This window comes from Athene noctua, chromosome 2, assembly GCF_965140245.1.
Source record: "Athene noctua chromosome 2, bAthNoc1.hap1.1, whole genome shotgun sequence".
NCBI lineage: Eukaryota > Metazoa > Chordata > Aves > Strigiformes > Strigidae > Athene > Athene noctua.
Window position 1 is genome coordinate 154997332 of NC_134038.1, and position 13731 is coordinate 155011062.

Genomic DNA, 13731 nt, shown 5'->3' on the forward strand with positions numbered 1-13731 from the left:
TCAAACCACCACCAACAGCTGTCCTTGATGTTCCTTGACAGAGGATTTCCTCTTGCACTCTGTTTTTCTCCACTGTATAATTCCCCTCCTCAGGCTAACCTTTTTAAAACCAAACTTACTTGGGGGAACCCACCCAATTAGATGTTTAAGTCAATTAGGCTGATTGACAGCAGAATTATGTCTAGCATATTCTTAATTGTGAATGCAAACACTCAGTTGGAATAAATACCTGCCTCATAAGGACTTGCTGAGGCTTAATTAGTTAATGTTTGAGAAGAGCTTTGAACACATGAAGCACTGTACAAGCATTAAATGCTATTCTCGCCGTTCCTAGTAGCAGAGGCTTCAAATTTGGACATGGCAAAGTTGAAGTGGAAGAATTTCAAGGACAGAAGGTGACTCTGACCCAAGGTCACTGGGGACCACAGCTGCAGGAGTGGGAGGACAGACTGACATCAGGCAAGGCTTTGCTCTAACTAAACGCTGCTGCTGTTCTGCGCTCATGAAGCCTCTCTTGTTCCACAGCAGGATGGCAGCAGCCCCTGACCTCCAGATCTCCACACCAGAACCTGCCCGAAATCATTTCAGCTGTCAGGGCAGGTGTGCATCCAGGATCCCATCTGTCCTGCACCCTGTGTTCCAGCATTCCTCCCGGGAAGGAATTCAGGTTACTGTGCTTTTATAGAAGGCTTATTGCAAAGCCATTCACTGAGGCATCAAGACACTAATGCCTAATAAACAAACAAGAGCTAAAGTTCATTAAGGCCTTTGAGGATCCCCAGAAGCATCACTGTTATTATTATCTAGGTAATACAGATGTAGAAAAGCTTCATGTTAACAAAAACCATCCACACAACTCCACGATGCAAAGGATCTCTTTCCAAAGAACCATATATAAAGTAAGCATCGCCTTGAAAACCTGAATATAGATACTGTTTTGCAAGTTGTATTTTTCACCAAAAAAGACCACACCCGAGAAGCAGTAAAATAACTAAGTATAATAGCTAATACACCAATGAAAATTATGAATGCTTTTTCAGCCCACACAGAACTGTCCTACTTAAAATCACAAATGTGTATGGACATGTGAACTGAAAAGCTTCTAGTTTGGGAGTCACAAAATATAGTTTGGACTGGCATAAAAAAATCTCCCCAGAATCTAAACATTGTAGCCTGCTAGTAAGAAGGCTTCCACTTTAAAAAAAAAAAAAAGCTGTCCTATCCTTACCCTTCCTCTATCAGTCCATTTGACACTCAAAATTAATCGAATGACAGTAAATCTGGGTTCCTTGCCAGAATGAAGCTGCTGAATTCTTTGTCTATTCTCTTCCCAGAATCCTTCATACAGGATCTGTCCAAGAGCTTACCAGGAGGATACTCTGGATAAAGGTTGTTTAATTGTTGGTAAAATCCATAGCAGTCCTATCACTGATTCATTAGAATAATGATCTGATAATGTTATATTTCATAGTACATTTTGAATAACATACTTCTTTTTCTGCTACATGGAAAAGTAGTAACACTAGCAGATAGCTCCAAGAACTAACACTACAGAAGAGCCAGCACAGAATATAACATTTAGATTGTTAAAACACGTGCATGGAAGCTGCTAAGTGGAAAAGCCTCAAGCGATAGGTTTGTGCAACTAAGGGGCAAGAGTCTCCATCAGTGTACACCAGCTCAAAACCATTGAAACACACAGAAACATCAGCAGATCTTTTAATTTCAAAATACACATTTTGGAAACTGCTCATGAAGGAATCTCTGCTGATGGCAGGTACATAGGAGCCAAGATTAATGTCATCAAAATCTGTTTCAATTTTCCTTAAAAACTGGATTAATAACCAGAAGAAAATATTTTAAATGGAGGATGGAATTTTCAAAGCTAATTACTGCAAAAGCATAAATCACAGAATTGTCTATGTTGGAAAAGACCTTGAAGATCATCCAGCCCAGCCATCCACCCAGCATTAACAGTTCCCAGCTACACCATACCACTCAGAGCTAAGTCGACCCTACTTACCATTATTTCACAGGAAGTGACAATATAAAACTTTTCTTGGTGGTTTTTAAGATACCACTCTCAGAACTTAAAATAAATAAAAGAAATATTTCATCATAAAAGAAATACGGGATCATTTTCAGTGACCATCACATTCAGTGGTCCGTTTTGGCAATTAGAGAACCTGTTTATTTTCCTGGTTGTTGAGAGTCTTATCTGTGTATCTTTGATCAAGTTTTCCTCGTATTTCCTGCAACTGTTCCCCAGGTGAACTGTGTACCTAAACACAGGTTTTGAAATATTCTAATTTTACAACCTTAACAGTCATTTGCCATTAATTTATGTGAGGCTTCATCTGTCAGGAGGGGTTTATTATTGTCACATTCTAACATCCAGCTCTGACTATTTGTCCCTTGAACATTACCTGCCTGAGTTATGAAAGCATTTAAAAATAAGCTTCTTTAAAATTGTGTGGCTGAATAATTGCTCAGAGTTATTTACATGGTGGAGAAATTCTGCTTTTATTTCTTTTAAGGGATTCCATTGTTAGGGAATTACTGTCCAGCTAGTGGTTGTTATAGTGTCTGTTTGGAATCAGTTATCCCCAGACACACAGAAAGAACTGGGGAACCATCACAGGAATGTTGGGCACCAGCATGGGAAAAGACAATTTTTATTTCACTCATAAAGCTTTGTAGATTTGTCCACAGCACTGATTGACTTAAGAAAATAAAGCGTTTTGAAAAAAGTTACATTTCTCTTCAGCTTTTTCTCCTCTTGTTTTTCCCCTTTTTTTTTTTTTTTTTTCATAATCTTTTTTCTTTCAAATGGTGAGGGGCCACTTTACATTCTGTCTCTCTCTCTCTTTAAGGCACATAGAAATAATACCTTATCAGGACATGTGCTGGCCTTTAGCCAAACAGACAACATGCTCGCAATTTTAAGGACACAACATTACACTTCCATTCGAAATACTGGTCAGCAATACACCTTTCAACTCATCAGTCATTCTGTGAATGTTTTTTTGGCCAGTATGTTAACAGCCATGCTGAAATGAATAAAATTTATTTGAACCATTTATTTCCATCCAACAATAGGCACACAGGTTTCTTCTGAGCCTGTTGAATATTAACTTCATATGCTGAAGCATTACAATGTCATTAAAACTGTCAACATTGCAAGCTGGGTAGTTGCAAATGCTTAGGATCACAAAATTGCGCTCTTTTTAAAAATCCAGCAATAAGGTTTTCTTGACAACTGACCATGGTAGTTAATGACCATAGGCTTCCGTTTTTTAGAAAAATAGCCTTCACTGCTGAAATCCTTGACATTAAACATTATCTAAAATGTTTTATGCTGAAATTCTTCATGAGAAATGCCTTCTTACAAGACTGTGGTTGTCAATGACACCTTGAAAGCTTTACCAACTAACACAGCAACGATGCAGGAATAACCTTTTGTTTATGATGCACCACATTTTTCCAGTGATTAGAAGGAACACCCCTTATTCAGTCCTGCATCCCTTATCCTATAACACAATCTCAAACACTTTTGGAAGTTGACTGTTGTAGCACCTGCTGCTCCCTAGCAAGGTACTACATGGCTCAGTGTTCTCACAACGTCAAATATTCTTATTGCTTGACTTGCTGAAACACTTACTATAGGAATAATCCAGAATTCCTCTAAATTTTTAGATGGTCCCAGCTCTTTGTTTCAGTTTCTGAATTCAGAAAACAAAATACATTTCCAGTGACAGTTTAAGGTTAACAGAGTTACTTTTTCTGGTTTTCCAATTGCTATGACTATCAAAACAGCTCAAATTTCAAAAGATAAAATTCTGCAAGAATACATCATCTGTTTATAACTCAAGGCAACAGAATGAATCAGTAAATTGTATGATATAAGGGGTCATCTCTTCTTTCCAAAGAAATAGCATGTAGCAGTGACAACTTTAATGGCACATTTTTTTAAAAAAAATATTGCTGCACTCTGACTTCAACTCCTACTGACACAGGAAACAAAATTGAATCCCACTCCTAACAGTAAATCATTAAATCAGATTTAATTAGCTACCTATACTAAAATGTAGTGCAATATATGTGTGATTATCATAAAAGTCATTCATTCCTAACAGTCTATACTTAATCTAAGAGCAGTGAGGAGGCTGTGGTCTCTTAAGTACCAATATGTAATAAATGAGAGCCTGTACTGATTCTCACTGGCAGCCACTTTATCACATATGCTCACACCCAGAAAATCTAGCTCCTTCAAAAACACCATCAATATTAGATGCATTTTTATTTCCGTTGCTTCAGCTGATACTGCAGACCTGCAGAAAAATACCATTTTTAATAACAACTGAAATATATGCAAGCTACTAAGAAAATGTGTCCTTTGAAAAAGCCACTTTTGCAATCAACTCAACTTCAACTAGAAGGCCTGTTTCAACAAACAATGTAAAATTCAAGTTTGTTTAGAAAAAGATTTGCTTAGTATGAATTAATGATGGGAGAATTCACTTCTGTGTGCATTAAGCTGCCATGAAGCTAGCTCTGCTTGTCATGATCACTCTAACATCATAGCAGACATGATTAATGCAGTACAGGGACAAAAATGGTGTTTGAATCTCACCTCCAGTTTTGCAAAGAATTGTGTTGGTTTTGATGGGATTACGTATAGCAGCAAAGAAAAACACACCTGTAAGCAAAGGACTGCAGCATTACAATGGGTCCTTCTAAGTGTAAATGAAGGTGCACCTAATACTTAATGAAATTGCAAACCTTTTTAAAACAAGCATTTCCCAAATAGAGAAACTGTCAGAAAAAAAAAAAAAAAATCTCAAAATACTTGGCCACACAATTGCTTCCCAATTTATTGGAAAGAATACTGACATATAACATCCACTATAGAGTTAACCTTTATTGCAGGGGGAGGCGGGTGGGGAGTAACAACCATTTTTCTGCTGAAGTCTAGAATGTATTTTAATTTAGAAAATTACACCTTCAGCCTAGTTGCAAATAAACCATATTGTAAAACAAACAGTGCCAGTATACACTGTCAGCCTAGTTAAAGTGTCCATATTCCTTTTAGGAGCAAGAATGTCAACAGTAGAGAATTGTACAGGTGAACTCAGAGAACGCAATAAAATGAATGCCCAGTGACATAAAAAGAATTTTCCATATGTTGCTCAAATTAAGAGAAATCTAGGTGACAGAAGAAATGGTAGGAGATTTCAGACTGATACTTACTTGGGCCTTTTGGGAAGATCAGTTTATAAGCAAATTTACTATATTCTCAAGCAGACTGAATACCACCTCAAATCTGGATACTTGCAGAAAAGCAAGCAGTCAACTCCACAAATTTCACTCTCACAGTAAGACCATAACCCAAAAGGTCCAAGCTCAGAAAATAACATCCCACTATCCCTCTTTTCACACCACAGATAAAAATTCCAGTAACAGAGAGATGGCAAATTGACCTATAATGCCAGTCAGAACAGAGATGGCTGATTTAATGGGGTTTGAGTTCAGCTATTCCAAAGAGTTGCTAAACAATCTTAGATGAAGAGGGGTCCCTGAATAAAAGAAGTTAAAGTGTCTGTCTCAGAGGAAACAGAGTCTCTGCCGTGCTGCCAAGTTTCAATCACAAGTCTCTTGGTCACACATTTTTAAATATTAGGCGACTAAAGATACAAGCATGGACCAAATTCCCATTGCTCATTTTAAGGCAGATACGCACTATGCAATGTGAAATACGAGTATCTTTTACACACTTTCAGATGCCTAAATACTTTCAAAAATTTTTGTTCAGTTCTTGCACTGGCCCCATTCCTATTTCCCATTTCTAAGGCCAGAATTTCCTGAAGAGATAGATATTAATATGTGAAAATGCTGTCATCTTTCAGTAATGGGAGTCATCTGAGGGGAGAAGTTAGATGACAGGCAGATAACAGAGGTGAGGTCTAGGATCAATGAAATGTAATAGCATACATGAAAGTGAAGATGTTGATCTTGGTGGACAAATGGAGGGGGATATCCAGAGACCACTTCATCTTTAGACAGTGGAAAGTGTACCACTGGAGAGTTACTACTTGGTTTGTCAGTCACAGGCAGTCACTAAAAGCTTGAACTTTAGGTTCAGAAACACCTAACAGTCACAAAGCTATTAACATTGTTTTTCAAGGATGCTCGAAATGGATGATCAAAATGCTCAGTAGGACTCTTCGGCTGATCTCTGGAAGAAGCACATCCTTACATAGACCCCAACTATCCTACAGTGACCACTTCTGTCACTACTGTAGTTGGAAAGCTTTGACTGTGATTTTAAGTGCTGATCCAGTAATAAAATAATAAAAAAAAACCCCAACTCTGACTATGAGACATGTGTGTCACTAGGAAATGAAATATTGATGACCCAATTCTATATGTTTGGTGCCTCAAATATCTGAGAAGTCTTACAGTTAGGGCATGAAAATCTGAGAGTGTGATTAAAAACTGTAACCAGTTAGAGAATAGCCAAGTTTATGGTTAAAGATAACAGAGAATCAGGGTCTCTGATTTCTAAAGAGAGAAAAATTTGGAATAGTCAATACCAGATACTAATGAAATAATCCTGGGATAAAAAGAACCCAGTCAGGATCTTTGGTTGTGAGACAGGAATCAACTAGCACCTTTAAGAGGCACGAAAGGATTGCTACCCAGCTGATTTGCAAAAGCTTGCAGGAAACAAACAAGTTCTTCCCTTCTCTTGCCTTAGACCTAGCAAATCTTCTGTAATTGGATCTTTTCTATTGAGGTCTGCAATATGAATTCCACATTTTGCACTTAGCTTTTGGGGGGTGGTGGTGGTAGTGGTGTTTGGTTTTTTTGGTATATTCTAACTTTCTTCATTGTAAGTATCTAAAGAGCTAGGAACACCATAGCTTGTTTTACTTTCAGTGGAATGTAAGGCCATATGAGAGTCTAAATCACAGAAATTTAATGAAGGGCAAGGAGGGATATTTCTTCTTCCTAGCAAATCAGCAAGAACCTGCTCTCTGTGAGACTTTAATCTTCCACAGTTTTGAGCTTCCTCAGACCTCCTGTAGACAATGGAAGCAATCAAGAAATGAAAGCATATGGGGAAGATGACTCCAGAACCCAGGGAAGACAGTAATTACTAGAAAAATCACAGGAAAGGAAATAAGAACAGCAAAAATCCTCACCTCTAGAGTATGAATTTTGTTTAGAAACTGTCTTACAGAGGGATAAAGATCAGGTCTGCATCGGAATATCATACAGTGGGAAAAGACTGAGAAAAGACAGTAAGAGATGAGGGAACATCTTTGAGACCAATAAGGGTTTTTCACCATTTTTTTTGTCTGAGTCCTCTCTAATCCTTTAACCTTCAGCATCAGCATCAATGCTTGAGGCTGAGCTCTCCAGAATGGTATGTGTTCTCATTGCTTCAAGCAGCTTAAACCATAAGGACTAGAGACATGGACCCCTTAGAGTAGCATGGGGGCAGAGCAAGAACACTGGAAGCAATGGGAGAAAAGAAGCAGTATCTAAATAGGAGAGAGAGAGAGAGAGAGAGAGAGAGAGAAAGAAAGAAGCAAAAACCCTGAGAAGCACCTGGAAGCTTTCACAGCCTCCAACCTGAAGGAGGGCATAATGCCACATGTCTATTAACAACACCAACAAACCAGTCCCTCAGCACTGTCACAGCAGTGTCTGTACTTACAGATGCAATGCAGTGACAGTACACAGCACAGCCATGTTTAGTCGGTCTGGGACCCAGAGAATTTGAGAGAAAAACAAAATATTTGAAAAAACTCTACATTTATATTCATTACAAGCAAATTCTCTATCTTCTTCACGATGAATAAGGCTGTAGACAGGTTCTTAAAGGTGAAAAAGGCAACTTGTAGCACAATCTCCAAACTGTCAGATTCATTGCTGATAAAATATTATTTTTGTCACTTCAAACTTTATTCCTAAATGGCTATATTAAAAATAAAATAATTACAAAATATAATATTGCAAGTCAGAAACTATTTTTCCACAGTTTCCTATCCAAAATAGACTTAAATTAACAGAGAAGTTATTACTAGTACTCAAAGACCACATAATGCTTTTTAGAATATTAGGTCACACATAGCCTTAACTCAGGAAAGCACTTAAAAAGGGAAAAAGGGAAGTCTTCCTGACTCAGGGCCTCTAAAGCAGAGGTATAACACATCATATATCTACTACTTGGGCATACAGTAAAGATTTGACTGGTTTGTTTCACAAATTCTTGAACTCCACAGAAAGTCTTATTCCAGCATGTATTAAAAATAAGCCAGTTCAAATGAAAGTGCAATTCTTCTTTAAAAGTCAAGTTGTCTCTACTTTCATATATCATTCTTGTAGCAAAACAGTCACAAGTTGAAACAGAAACATGATGACAATACTCCATACTTTTTGGTAATTCAGTAAGTTCACACAAAATACTAGCACTCACCAAAAATTATATTCTGGTTCATATAGCGATTAAAATGCTCTATCGATTCTGAAATGCTTCTGACATTTCTTGTTATGAAATACACAGGCAGAGCAGCAGCTCTGCAATTTAAAATACCCTCATTCATTTCTAAAAGCTAAGAATTCAATGCTAATACCACTGATGCTTTAACATCAATATTATTTGCTAGTACATGTAACTCATGAACAAAGCATTATAAAACAGACAACTCAAGTGCTTTCTGGATTTGGTTAGTTAACCAAAAATTCTGAGATTCAAAAGTTGTTCTAGGTCATGGCCCTTCTCAGGACTGTATTTTTTCCCCCAGGATTTCTTTACAACTGCATCCAATCAAATTATAAAAAAACATGCAATGAAGCATCTGGCACTTCCCCTGGGAGACCTTTCCATCGCAAACAAGTTGTTTTTCCTCAAGTTGAATTTTAATGTAATTTCATCCCATTGCCCATTCTCATGGAAGCAAGGAGAGAGTCCCCAGGGAAGGCAACAAGGAAAAAAAACCCAAACAATTGTTAAACTACACTGCAAAAGCATATAAAAGCAATTTAGCTATGAAGTGTGTGGATGAAAGGGGAACCGAGGATTAACTGAAGTCACAAAAGCAGCCTCCCAGCTTTCTATTTTCCATCAGCATGGAAGAGTCACAGATGCATGTGGATGGCTTCTAAGAAAAAATCAGTATGAAAAAAAAGCTTGAGTTATCATTCCATAAATACACCTTTGGGAAAAGAACTGAAGTTGCCTTAGAATTGTTTAACTTCTGCTTCCCAGAGTAGGGAAAGAGCTCTTTGAAAGTTATTACTACAGTCTTGAAAAGGTATCAGCCATGATATCTTCCCACTTCTTCTCATAAACAAATGAAACTACCATACTACATGGCACCACCATTGTTTAACAGAAACATTGTACCATCTACTACCCTGTCCCTGAAAACATCCAAAGAAAGATGTTGCCAAGGGAGTTATCATAGAATATCTGATTTAGTCTATAAGGATTTTTCTTCCCTCACAATTTAATAAATAGTATCTTGCTGCTTAACATATCCTATAGTTAAAGCATATATTTACTTTTTTTTTTTTTTATTCCTTCACCTTCTCCATTGCTAGCAGGAATTGGTGAAAAAACAGTTTAGAGAATTAGTGCAGGATGTGGATGCAGACAGCTATTTTTAAAACATTATAAATACAAAACATTATAAACAAAAAACTCCTGGAAGATATCATACAAAACAAGACAAGAGTCATCACTAGGGTCAGCCACAGAAGCAAACATTTGTCATCTAAATCAGATAAATGTTTTGTAATGTAAAAATCCAAATCAGTATTTAAAGAAAAATAATAGATACCCTCCAGGAAATATCTAGTCCCCACTGCCGTCAACAGAGAGACTCCTAAGAAACATCAGAGGGAAGTGGATATGAACTTAATCACTGTCCTTCAGAATCTCAGAATAAAAAAAAAAAAAAGGCATGGCGATAGCCAGCAACAGCTATACACTAAAGGACCAATTCATTTGGAAAAGAAAACAAATTTGGTTAAACAAGAAAAAGAAGACTAAACAAGCTTGAAGAGATTTCATGAGCCCTCATCAGCAACTTCCTTTCGGCGCTGGGCCCGGAAATGACGCTCAATATTTATTGTCACTTCTCTCTGCAAATTTCTGCTGTTAGTTTTTCCAGCTGTTCTGATCCAAGGGTGCTGAAGTACTTGTCGTGCTGTGTAGCGCTTATGGGGATCCACTATCAACAGCCTGGTTATGAGGTCTTTTGCTGCTATTATAAAAGAAAGAAAAGGAGAAAAGGATAAAGGGGAAAAGAACAGTGACATGATGCTGCTGACAGTTATACCTACATAAAATGCCCTTCTTATTTTTTCTTATTAGTTTTGCCATAATGACTTTTGTGACAATCCTCAGGAGATATTCTAACAATTGGATTTAGAACTAGTGACAGGAAATGTTAAATCTCCAAGCATATCTTTTACTGATACCATTCTCCCATTCAGAAAGAGAAAAGAAAGTGAAGGGAATTTTATCTTGAAAGCAGGCTGAAGGCATCAGGCTAGGTGTTCAGATTCACAGGAATTAGCATTGGGTATCTCATCCCTCAAGGAGCATAGAAGTCATAGAATGTTGTTGAGCATGTTCTTTAGAAGACTGTATAAGGAGGGAGAGGTTTTAGGATTTCTGATTTTGAAGAGTGCACAAAAGACACTGTACTAGTCTGTGAGAAGGAAAAAATTACCCACTGCAGAACCCATCTGTGTTCTGCAGAGCAAGGATTTCTTTCTCAGCTTTTGAGATTTCTGCATACATCTTTACCATCTAACATAACCCTAGAGATTATTTTGGTACCTTTTTCTACGGAGACAATTCATATAAGCAAGGTAAAGAAAACCTTGCTCTTCCCTCAGAAAGGAAGCAACCAATTAAATCAATCAGACCTAATATGCAGATTCACAGCCACCGATGCTACCAGAGGACTAAATTCACATTGAAAGAAAACACAGGATCGGAGAAAAGAAAAATTAAGTTCATTGAGCTCACTGTCCCAAACAAAATGGAATTCCTCTCACTCCAGGGAAGAAGTCTGTCACTTCTCAGATCTGCCACATATACTGAATCTTACCTGCAGAAATATTATCCCAGTATGGGGAAAGGAATTCATAGTGACCCAGCTGTATGATCTGAAACAGTTCTTCCTGATCACGTTCCTGACTGCGAAAAGGGGGAAAACCGCAGAGCAGAATATAAAGGATCACACCGGCTGCCCACATATCTACTTCGAGCCCATAGCCTAAGGAAGAAAAGACAAACCAACAGTCCTGTTTTAGGAAGAAAACTCATAACTGGTAAGGAACTTTTGGGGTTTTTTCATTCTATTTTCCGAGAAACACAGAAGCTCTGCTCAGTTTCTCAAAAAGTTGAGGTCAGCAAAAGAATACGTGGCTGGTACACCACACTTAGAAGCTGAGCTGCTCTGCCTGTTAATAGCTACAGCTCTCACAAAGTGCCTCTCTTCTTCGACATGTTTCACAAATACTGTCTCACAAGGCCAGCGTCAATTGGAGACTAATTGAGAAAACACAGCATATATTTCTAAAATAGCTCTCCTCAGATTCCCTTCAAAAAATCACTAAGAGAGTGCCAAGTTTCCATTGAAACTGGAAATAACTGGAGATGTGCAACCCAGCTCCACAGAACAAAAACCAGAAATAGCTTTGCTTGAGTCATCAACAGAACTGACTCCTTTCCAGGTCTGAATCTTTTTGGATGTGAAATCTCTAAAATTTCTTCTGATGCAAAACATGTTTTGGCTTGTTATGTAAGTTTAATGCACATGTTTACAATGTTTTTGCATTGTTAGGGGCCTTGAAAAGTTGTTTGGGTTACAGTCATGAAACGGGGCTGACTACCCTCAGGTTGTCACATGAACTTTTGTTCATTTCCCCACTTTAACAGTTACCATCTATGATATTTTATGGCTTGTCTGCTTGGAAATCAGCGTTCTATTACCATAGACATTAATAATGCAGACATGATGGATGTCATGCTTATGTTTGTCAAAACCTTAAAGGTTTCCTTTCCTTTCACAGATTACACTGCTAGCCAACCTCCTACCCTGCAAAGACATCAGTAGGTTGAAACATTCTGGAATACTTCCATGATTAGAAAGTTCAGGGTAATTGTATGATTTATGACAAATTATAAATATATACACTCACCCTTCTCAGCAAGTATTTCAGGGGCAACATACGTTGGTGTTCCACACACAGTAAATATGGGTTTCGTAACCTGCTTTGCAAGGCCAAAATCTGCTAGTTTCAGTGTAGTAGATTTATCTGCATTATGCTGAACCTATACTCAATGAAAAATAAATATATTTAGTCCTGATGCATTTTAAAAGAGCAAAACATAAAGGAAGTAGTTAACAATAAACAGGAAAACGTTCTAAAAACAGTGCCTTCAAATAAAGCAACATCAAATGGAAACAGTATTTTGATAAACAGTATTCAGAAAGTGTTTTTTCCCCCATATGCTAAGAGAGTGCAGATATTTAAGAGGACAAGCAATAACAGAAAAAGAAAACTTTGTTGTACAAACTCTGGTACACTGTACTTTCCAAGAAATGAAAAGAAGGAAGAAAAAAATAACCAAGAGTCAATGAAATATTATTTCCTCTTGGCAAAGTAAACTCTTCTTTTCCCCTAGGAAAGCAAAGAATGCTGTGGGTGCCTTTATGCTTAAATGCAATATTCCCAGATAAACTACTGACTTTACAGCATTACTTGAAAAGCACATCTCCATCATACTGGCTTAATAAAAAACCCAACCAACCAACCAACGGCTTTATTTCCTTTGCAAATCGCTTTGCTACTCTACCTGTTGCCCTGAAAATAAATGAGTCACAGTCATAACATAGTAAGAGTTGGAGAAACGGATCCATGCAGAATGTCTTCCTAAATGGGTCTTTTCAGCAGTTCTCATCTCCTACATCCACCTGGCAACTGATTAAATCACTTCTTCCCATTCTAATTTTGTAAGCATGGGTCTACATTTGTTATGAATTAGTTAATGAAACATTAAGAAACAAAATACGTCAATGCCATAGACAGCAGGATCAAGTGCACCCTCAGCAAGTTTGCAGACAACATCACGCTGAGTGGTGCAGTTGACACACCTGAGGGATGGGATGTCATCCAGAGGGACCTGGATAATCTCTAGAAGTGGGCCCATGTGAACCTTCTGAGGTTCAACTGGGCAATCCCCAGTACCAATACAGACTGGGGAATGAAGAGATTGAGAGCAGCCCTGAGGAGAAAGACCTGGGGATACTAGTGGACAAAAAATTGGACATGACCTGACAATGTGTACTTCTAACCCAGAAAGCCAACCATATCCTGGGCTGCATAAAAAGAAGTGTGGTCAGAAAGTCAAAGGAGATGATTCTGCCCCTCTGCTCTGCTCTCATGACACCCCACCTGCAGTACTGCATCCAGCTCTGGGATCCTCAGTTCAGGAAACACATGGGCCTGTTGGAGCAGATCCAGAGGAGAAACACCAAAAATGAGCAGAGGGATGGAACACCTCTTCTACGAGAAAAGGCTGAGAGAGTAGAGGTTGTTCAGCTGGGGAGACTTTCATTGCAGCCTTTCAATGCTTAAAGGGGCTTATAAGAAAGACGGGGACAGGCTTTTTAGTAGGGCCTGTACCAACAAGACAAGGGA

The 13731-nt window shown here is 38.1% G+C and overlaps 1 protein-coding gene across 3 annotated transcripts in view; it reads right to left on the bottom strand.

Moving 5' to 3' along the window:
• The window catches only part of DCLK3 (doublecortin like kinase 3), a 52048-nt gene that overhangs the window by 16897 nt on the left and 21420 nt on the right, over positions 1-13731 (bottom strand). The window contains exons 3-5 of one of the 3 annotated variants that reach the window (XM_074900781.1): positions 12229-12361; positions 11133-11300; positions 6750-10274 (exon numbers count right to left, since the gene is read on the bottom strand). The exons of 1 other annotated variant lie outside the window; for it this stretch is intronic. In XM_074900781.1, the coding sequence (XP_074756882.1) occupies positions 10081-10274; positions 11133-11300; positions 12229-12361 (495 nt within the window). In that variant the 3' untranslated portion in view covers positions 6750-10080. Of the gene's footprint in view, positions 1-6749; positions 10278-11132; positions 11301-12228; positions 12362-13731 lie in introns of those variants that run through there. One more of the 3 variants, XM_074900780.1, reaches the window with a different exon arrangement.